This window comes from Anabrus simplex, chromosome 13, assembly GCF_040414725.1.
Source record: "Anabrus simplex isolate iqAnaSimp1 chromosome 13, ASM4041472v1, whole genome shotgun sequence".
Taxonomy (NCBI): domain Eukaryota; kingdom Metazoa; phylum Arthropoda; class Insecta; order Orthoptera; family Tettigoniidae; genus Anabrus; species Anabrus simplex.
This window is the reverse complement of record NC_090277.1, coordinates 82,135,703-82,145,770: the sequence shown is the minus strand read 5'-3', so window position 1 is coordinate 82,145,770 and position 10,068 is coordinate 82,135,703. Positions and strand designations below refer to the sequence as shown.

Below are 10,068 nucleotides of genomic sequence, written 5' to 3'. Positions count from 1 at the left end.
CTTACTACTAGCTTAACGTTACAAGTGATGATAAAATAAAGTTATAAACATTGTTAATTAACCAAGAACAACAACAATTACAAAAACATGAGTACAGCAAGCACTTCCCTGGAAAGAGAATACCACAAGAAAAAGCCTCCCAGTTTCACAATCGAAACCAAGCAGAAAATCACAAATTCAGTGCCCGTAATTTACAACTTTTACTTTTCATTTTACACAAATGGTCTTCTTAAATGACTTGATACCAGAAGGGAATCTATCAAAGACTGCCGCAGGTAATTTATTCCAATCCCTTATGGTCCTGTTGACGAAGGAAAACTTGCCCACATCCGTATGCTGGTTTCGGGCCCTAATTTTATGCTTATGATAATTTCTCGATAAGTATGAGGGAGGTTATAACCTATTCCTAATACAACTCCAAGCAGCCCTTCCCGTATAGCTCTTATAAAGACCACACAGGCGAGCTCAAGTTCTTCTAGATTCAAGACTTTCCCAATTAATGGTATTCCTTCTATTCCCAGTTACGAAACGCATCGCTCTTCTTTGAACTTTCTCTAGGGAATTTATTAAACCAACATGCAGATCCATATTCGAGAATGGGTCTTACAACGTATTTATAAGGTTTATTTAAACCTACTAGGGTGGTGAGCACATAAATAAGAATTCCAATGAAAGTATTTTCCTTCTGGACCTTCATGCCAGACAGATATTTTTTTTAACAAATTTTTTTTCACTATAATATGATTTATCTATAGAGCAAAACCGCTATGCAGTGTGCGTATCATAGCAATCGAGATGGAATTGGTAATGTACTATGTATCTGTAGAGCCTATATACAACATTTTACAATTACTTCTAAAGTGAATTTCAGCTGTGTGACAACGCTGAAAAGACTATGGACTTAGAGATTGGCATTCCTGAAGAGGGTTTTCTACACTTTCCCATTTTCACACATTGATTCAAGAGTCTGTATTGACTTGTGACAAAACCACTGTATTCTTCCGAAAACCACTGATAGGGACAGGTTTGGTTGTGATCCACCGAAAACAAATTATAATGACCGGTTAGGTAGTGATCCATCGAAAACCACTGATTGTCGCAGGGTTAGGTTAGGTTCGACAGGATTTGTAATTGAGCGACTGTTGTCATTGAAAAAACTGTCGTGACGACTGAAGGCAATAAACATAAAACTGAATCCATTGGTCTACAAAGTTTTCATTCAGTAGATACGCTAGGAACTGGTGAACCAAAACCGTACATACAAAGTTCACAGGAATCAACAAAACAGGATATTAATTCGTGGTACTCACTGTTCTTTAAAGAGAAGAAATATCCTGTCAACAATAGCTGCAGTGAACATGCTTTTTCACTATTATTGTCTGGCCCCATGGCTAAATGGTTAGCGTGCTGGCCTTTGGTCACAGGGTGTGGGTTTGATTCTCGACAGGGTGGGGAATTTGAACCACCGTTGGTTAATTTCTCTGGCACGGGGGCTGGGTGTATGTCGTCTTCATCAACATTTCACTATTATTGTGTAAAATAGAAACTTACTAGTTTTGACAAGTACAGTATGTTCAACAGCGACTCCTGAATGATGACGGGCAGGATGTCCAACCTCACTAATCTATGTTCCAGACTATTTCTACTTAAAAAATTGTATTTGTCCTTTAATGTGATTTTGCAATTTTTGCTGAATATTTATGTGGCTGAAATGAAGGTGGATAAGCTACATGGTCTCCTTTATATAGGAAGAATGTATCGTGGAAATTAAACTCAATTTCGGTTTCATGTACATTACAGCTTCTCTAAGATATATTGATAGTAATTCAGTCATGTACGACGACGATGTATTTCATGGTAAAGACAGCTGCCTCTGTGGATCAGTGGTAGAGTGACGGCCTCCGAATCCCAATATAGCGGGTTCAAACCCGGCAGAGGTAGTCGGATTTTTGAAGGGCAGAAAAAAGTCCATTCGACACTTCATGTCGTACGATGTCGGCATGTAAAAGATCTCTGGTGACACATTTGGTGTTTACCCGACAAAATTCATTAAATCTCAGCCACAGACGCCCAAGAGAGTTTCGGTTTACTCGGTCTGCCATCTAGTGGGCCTAAGAGTATAACGGAACGTCAAAATTGACGAGCAGACAGCCAGATGGCGTCAACTTGAAATGTCTGCACATGGTAGCTGAGGCCATACGATTATTATTATTATTATTATTATTATTATTATTATTATTATTATTATTATTATTATTATTATTATTATTATTATTATTATTACTATTATGGTAAAGACGAATTACTTTGCAATGCTATCTATCTTAATGGTAATGTACTATGTACCTCTACTAGTGTAGGCTACTGAGTGCTTGATTCGAAGCAGTGTATCGATTCATTCAAGTGTCCGAGTGAATCGATTCACAGGAACAGCAAGCTCACGGCACACAAATCATGCACAATCACGGCTCAGTGAGCCACACGACACACACGGCTCCTTATAGGCACACTGGACACTGGCGGGGAGTCGAGCTTTCGCTGCAGCGAGCCACAGTGAATCATGGCACACTGAAAGAATCGTACGCAGTCATGGATCAGTGAGACACAACACACACACGGTTCATTATCGGTACACTGGACATTGGCGGGGAGCCGAACTTCCTCTGAAGCAATACCATGACGAATATAAGAACCAAGTGTGATGACTCATCGAGTTCAGGCGCGCCCCGCCAGGCAGCGCTAGAGTTTGGTAGCTCCACAATACCTATCAGCTGGTCTTAGGAATGGTGACACAGGAAACGTATTACTCCGTAACTGATCAGTATATACACTGTCTTTTATATTTAAAAAATGAGAGATTACAATTAAAATACCACGGCAGAGAACAATGGAAAAATATACACGGAAATAAGAGCTACGACTTTCATCACATGTTGCGAAAAGCACAAGGTACTCGAGTGTATATATACATAAATGACAAAACTCCCAACATATTAAAAAACACCCATGAACTATTTAATACTCTACTTACAATCTCAGTTTGTCGGTTACTGGACGTTCGAAAGCTTGCGTGAAGATTTGGCGGATGTTCGAGATTGTAAATCTCGCCGGATTTCTTTCATTCTGAAGAAAAATCGGCACTTCAGATAATGATAAACAAGGCTGGGGAATATATTCATAACATGTTGAAGACAACAGCCAGCACCTGAAGGATCAACTGAAATTTTGTCTATAGAATCGATAAAATCAAAAAATATGTCGCTCCACATCGATTTTGAGTTCAGTTTTTCACTACATACTTTCTCGGCCTGGAAAAGAATGTCACATATACTTTTCGAAGGGCGTGTTAAAAACGCTTCATTATTGCTTGAACCGTAGTCTTTTATTTCGGAGAGAACTGAAAATGTACTATGATTATTATCACGTAGAGAATGGGCACAGGGCGAACACTTAAAAAATTTAGAAGAGTGCTTAACAACGTACCCAGCCAAATGGTTCACTAAAGTGTTTCGAACTGTGTATTTCTAACCTGCTTCTCCAATAAATTAATTCTCGATTTTGCTGAGTTTAGACTGGATCTAGCTCGAATTAAATTTTGATTAGCATTTTTAGGCGCCTTTTGAGCGATAATATTGTCTTTTCGGCATCAGAAAGCACACTAGAATAACCCAAATTTTGATCAACATTAGACTGACCTTTTAATTCTCTATTTGCTGCTACACTCCCGTCTTTCTTCTTCTCCTAGTGGTGTCTAGATTCTTCTTTCCTGTTGGGAGTTTCATGGGACTTAATCTCACTTGAAAGGTATTTCGGCAAATTAGGGAAAATATGAGGCACTGCTCCTGGACGTAATTTCTATCTCTCACGAGACATAACCACTTTTTCACCATTCACTATAAAGTTATCTGATTTTACTCTCAAATCATCAGAGAAATGAATTTGACAAATTCTACTATTACGCGTTAACACAGTATCCTTTCGTGGAAAAGCTCTGACCCATTTTTCAAATTTATTTCTATCCTTCGGTGATGAAAATAATTTTATACCATTAACTACTCTACCATAGCCTGACTTACAGCCAGGCACAAAACAGTACGGCATGTTGAACTATTAATTTAATCAGGCCACATAACACACGTGCTTCAAGTGCACAACACACAATGAACTGAGTTTAGGAACTGAAAGCAAAGGAAATTCAACTTGTTGACTTGAAATATCTCGTACGATAACATCTCCCGCACTTTTCCAACACATGGTTTGCCGCTCTATTGAAGTACGTGTTGGACACCGACGTTTGCAGTGCTCGCAGTGGCGGGTCCACAAACTACCACGCTATAACAGTTGAGTCATCACACTTGGTTCTTATATTCGTCATGGCAATACATACAGAGTCATGGTACACTGAAAAAATCGTATGCTATAATGGACTCTCGAGCTCAGCTCATTTGAAAATAATACCTATTCGCATCCACTGTCCCCTTCTTACAGGGAGTTTTAAACAATACATGGATTTATTTGCAGTGTTAAAAAGATAGAACACAATTCCAAAGTACCTAGGTTGTAAGTAGGTAGTCAATTAGGTTATTCTAATTACTGTATTAGTTTAATCAATCAGTATCTTTATAACTAGTTGACGTTCGACAATTTTTTAAACTCAGCTCTCTAGCCTCCACACCTGGCTGAGTGGCTCAGACGGTCGAGGCGATGGCCTTCTGAACCCAACTTGGCAGGGCCGAGCTCAGTGCGGTGGTATTTGAAGGTGCTCAGCCTCATGTCAGTAGATTTACTGACACATAAAAGAGCTCCTGCAGGACTAAATTCCAGCACCTCGACGTCTCAAAAAAACCTAAAAGTTGATAGTGGGACATAAAGCCAATAACATTATTATTTAGCCTACCCTATGACTATGAGTCATGCTCATGACCACTCGAAATTGTCTGTTTTATATTTGGAAGAACCACTCGGTATTCTCTTAGTTTGTATGTCGCATCATTGCACAATACTTCAATAATCGAATCACGAGGTTACCGATGTACGTGGACAGTGAGTATGTAAGTAGACTGATGCAATAGCTTAAATAAATGATGTTTAATCAGAAAACCAGTGGGCTACTGTACATCTCCTGTAGCCTATACAAAATATGACGATTTTAAAAAAGCCTCTGCTGATAGAAAAAGACATTTTCAAAGATGACCGAGTTAGTTGGCCGTGCGTTTAGGGTCGCGTAGCTATGAGCTTGCATTCGGGGAATGGTGGGTTCAAATCCTACCGTCGGCAGCCGTTAAAATGGTTTTCGGTGATTTCCCATTTTCACACCAGACACATGCTTGTGCTGTACCTTAATTAAGACCACGACCGCTTCCTTCCCACTTCTAGCCCTTTCCTATCTCTTCTATCCTCTTTGTCGCCATAAGACCTATCTATGTTGGTGCGACGTAAAGCAAATTGATTTATATTTAATATGTGGGCTACTTATTGTGGACACAGGTATTTTTATATGTAATTCTCTCTATATATATACAGTATACGTGAGTTGTGACTTTCAGAGAACTGTGGAAAACCATTAGATAGTGTATAAAATTTAAGTTATGTCAGTATTTTAACAGGCGTACAATGTTTACATCGTGTATTGGTGACAGAGTGCTGTCTCCCTCTCTCTCTCTCCCCCCCCCCCTTGCCCGCTCCTCCTCACATTGCGCCAAAGCAGTTCTAGATAATTCCACTCCGATTGGACACTGATCCCCACCTGCACATCTATACCGCCCTGTAACTTGTAGATACACAATTCCCACAATTTTGAAATGTAACTTCGTTATATCAGAAAGGACGGGGCAATCAGAAATGTATTATTTCCCAGCAAAGTTATAACATTCTTAATCTCATGGAATGGCTCTTACAATGGTACAGCTAACTCCTCGGCTTCTCTTCTTTCTTCTTCTTCTTCTTCTTCATCTTCTTCATCTTCCTCCTCTGATTCACTGCTTCCATGATGAATGACTAGTTCCTCCACTTCAGGAAGACCTCTCACCTCATTATTGTAGAACTCGACAATCTTCTTCTCAGTGTGTTTCACTTCATTTCTCCACATCTCTGCTGTCACCTATAAGATATATTGAAGTATCACAACCTGACAAGTATATTATAAACTCAACTTGCCTATATCCAATAAATAACATTTCCACTTGGCCTACCTGATCAAGAGATTCTCTCCACACAGCTGTAGCTCTGTCCAATCCGTGACCAGGTCTTGAAGCCACTGTTTTGTTATAATACTGTTTTGCCACAGACCATACAAATTCGATGGCATTGAAAAATGAGTGGTATGGAGGAAGTCGTAAGACAGTATGGCCTTCACTGTGCAGCATCTCGTCAACAATGTACCTGGTTTTAAAGAAACAGAGAAATATTGTTATGCATACATGAAAGTCAAATACACGAGTGTAAACAACATTATCTAAACTTATGTTTACGTGCTTCTGTACCTCTTTAAGTGACTTCGATTCATATTACACAACCTTTGCAGCTCATCTTTTGTAGCATTTTCTGGTGGAGAAACTCCATTCTGCCTTAACCATGACTGTAAATTAAAGGAAAAATAAAAATTAATTTCTGTAACATCATTAAACATCATTCAGTAGAAGGAAATATTCAATTAAGTATAATTACCACTAATTGATCCTTTCTCCATTTCGTTGTTGGTTGATGCTCAACAAGCTTACAGTGATATGGTGCATTATCCATTACAATAACACAGGGTCCTATATTTCTTAATCCTACGATTAATTGCGTCTTCACCCACATCTGAAATTTCTCGCTGTTCATAGCACCATGGTAATCCTGATTTCTCTTCAAGTTTGTAGCAAATATCAAATCGGTACCTGTAAGAATTTTAAGTTTTAGTATGAAGTTATTTCTTCTAAAAAAAGTATTCCCTAAAAATGAGATCGCCCCTCTTCAAGGATAGGCCTATTAATAAAAAATGTGATTTCTGTTGAATGATACAAAAAGCTGTCTGATTTTAAGTGAAACCAACTACTGTGTAGCAAAGTCACCTGATGATGAAGTCAATTAATTACTACTTACACTACTTTATCGTAACATCTCTCATGAATGTATCTCCATTAGTAGGCCTATATCTGGATTAGAAGTCCACGATCACTTGCATAAAAGATATGAGTATAAACACCCATTTCAATACCTTAGAACAAATGTAATTGCTGCGAACACTGAACCTATATCAGGCAGTAAGAAATAAGAAGCTTGGAAGGTGTTTAACAGTCAAGTATCAAGCACTGATTCAGGTGGAGATTGTCGAATGCAGAATAAACATAATAAATAGGCCTACAATACAAGTAATTTACTGATACAAATATCCAGTAATATTATATGAAAATACACTGAGTAAGTTTTGATTGAAATACCTCTCTAAGGTTAATCATTGGCCTAAAGTGAATACCTGCAAGTCTTTTTAATAACAGTGGAGAAGTCAAAATCAAAAACCACGTTCAGAGCTCAATGAGCGGTAAGTTATAATGCCACTTCCGACCTAGTGCCAGTCAATTTCAATCAATCAGTCACCACTGATCTGCACTTAGGACAGTCGCCCAGGTGGAAGATGTAGTTTCAGGGATAGGCCTAGTATTTTCTTCAATAATTGCAAAGAATTTTGAAATTTATTGAACATCTCCCTTGGTAAATTATTCCAATCCCTAACTCCCTTCTTAAAAAGAACCAAATATTTGCCCCACTTTTCATTAACTTTATCACTGTACTGTGATCTTACCTACTTTTAAAATACCACTGAAACGTATTTGTCTACCAATGTCATTCCACACCACCTATCCACCGACAGCTCGGAATATACCACTTAGTCCAGCAACTTGTCTCCTTTCACCCAAGTCTTCCCAGCCCAAATCCGACAAAATTTTTGTAACGCTACTCTTTTGTCAGAAATCACCCACAACAAATCGTGCTTCTGTCTTTTGAACTTTTCCAATTCTCAAACCAAGTAATCCCAGTGAGGGTCTCATACACAGGAACTGTACTTAAGTTGGGGTCTTATCAGAGACTTATGTGCCCCCCCCCCTACATCCGTACTACAAACCCTAAATACCCTCATAACTATGTAAAGAGAGATCACCTCACTACAATAAAATGAAGTAAAATAAAGTAAGAACATACCAGCATGAACAATAACCAGTCTTCCTCCCTCAGACACAGGTCGACGAATTACTCCTTGAACATCATGTCCAGATTTGTGTGGTTTATTCCAGGAGTATGTGGGTGACCCTGAAAGACAAATGCACAATTGAAACCAAAGACACCTGATGAAGATAAATTATTCCAAGATTTTGTTTATATAAAATGTAATATATAACATATATATTCACCATTCATAAAAATCCAAGTCTCATCCAAGAAAACAACAGGTTTTGGTTTCTCACTGTCCTTATTACGCATGTATTCCCTCAGAAAACAGGATCTCTTAAAACAAATGTCTTCATTTTCTCTAACATACGCATAGGGATCACCTTTACTCCACACAAACCCCATGGCCTTCAAAATTCTTCTTAATGATGTTTCGGAGCCCTTGTACAAATAAGTGTCATAATTTGCTTTCATGTGGTCGAAAACCTTTCTTACAGTTACGACTTCTCCTGTGGGAAGAAAAAAGAGAGTTACAAGGGACTCAAAAGAGCTGTATGACAATACATGCACAAAACATTTCTGGGAGCTTATCTCACCTGCGTGCCAATTTCTATAAATAATGTTGCAATAGATTCCTTATGAAGTCACCTTACCTTTATGTAATTTATCATAAATAAACCTTGCTATCGCTTCCTTAGAAAAACTGTCTATGCCGGTCACTGGATGTTCACGCTTTCGGCGTTTACCTGGTGTAGAAAATTCAACTCCCTTCTTGATCTATTACTTTTCGGACTAAACCGAAACTACACTGTAAGAATACACACACAGAAATATATTACATACACATATACCGTAAGTCAACATGAATACACAAAGGTTAAGTCTACGAACCGTATCGAAGTCGACACAAGACATGGTATAGGCCTAGGCCTACATGATCAGGTTAGGTTAGGTTAGGTTCAGAATGAAATACTGCTCCTTTTCAACTGATTGTCATTATGCCAGAAACTTATCATAGAAACAAGATAAAAACGAACACTTACCCCAGTTAATAATGCAACTCTTGCCATTAGCTTCGTATCACTACGACTGATACCTTCTTCGTCGTCTTCCTGTTTCAATTGCTCGTAGCAATGTACAAGCATTTCTTGACCTGAAGCTTGTAAAGGACGTAACCTTGGTTTCCTTTTCGGAGGAGTTTTTTGCAGATTTTTCTTCCTTCTTAGACATCCCAATCGAATTCTGTTCGTATAAGTATGGGACGAAATAGGAACGCAATTAATAAAATGATGTGCTCATCATTTCACACAAACTATGTTATTAAATGCATTATCCGAACATGCCACAATTCTACTTACCTGGTATTAGCCAAATAGATTTACAATCGCACAGAAAAAGAAAATATGCTCTAAATATTCTCGCAAATGTATCGCTAGTGACTTTAGAGGCAATGCGGTGGCAACACGCAATTCACGCTAGAACAGTGACTGAACGTTGCCAACGTGCCAGATTAACGGTAACAGTAAGACGTCGTATCGGCAAGTAGGGTCCCTAAACTGTATGGTTACCGACACTGAAAAAGACCCAACAGCAAGAAAAGTCACTATAAATCAATACCTTAATATTGCAGGGGAGAAAGGGTAAGGTTGCACCCTTAGTGTACGTCCTTACACGCCCGGGACTATACAGTTGGTGCAGCGGGTGGAGTTTTTGGTTGGCATGCAGGAGGTCGATGGTTCGATCCTGGGTTGAGGCGCATTTTTTATTTGCTAATTTCCATCTGACATTACCTACTGTGATCCAGTAAGACACCGTTCCTGAGGTCACATGTATCCTAAATTTACAACATAATAATAATAATAATAATAATAATAATAATACATTGAGATACGTACTAAACAGCATGCGGTTATCAGACGC

General features: G+C 38.6%; 1 protein-coding gene across 1 annotated transcript; it reads right to left on the bottom strand.

The window, feature by feature from the left end:
* Positions 1-5,747: 5,747 nt before the first annotated feature.
* Positions 5,748-6,572, bottom strand: LOC137502933 (uncharacterized). Its single transcript, XM_068230139.1, has 3 exons — positions 6,483-6,572; positions 6,192-6,381; positions 5,748-6,100 (listed from the first exon to the last, which is right to left on the bottom strand). Exons 1-3 carry the CDS (start codon positions 6,503-6,505, stop codon positions 5,894-5,896), a joined length of 420 nt encoding a protein of 139 aa, XP_068086240.1. The 5' UTR covers positions 6,506-6,572; the 3' UTR covers positions 5,748-5,893.
* Between the last annotated feature and the right edge of the window lie 3,496 nt (positions 6,573-10,068).

Coding starts and splice junctions, on each gene's coding strand:
- LOC137502933 (XM_068230139.1), bottom strand. CDS start 6,505: ATGAATCGAAGTCACTTAAAGAG. Junction 6,382..6,482: donor AATCGAAGTCACTTAAAGAG/GTACAGAAGCAC, acceptor CTTTAAAACCAG/GTACATTGTTGACGAGATGC. Junction 6,101..6,191: donor GGAGAGAATCTCTTGATCAG/GTAGGCCAAGTG, acceptor TATATCTTATAG/GTGACAGCAGAGATGTGGAG.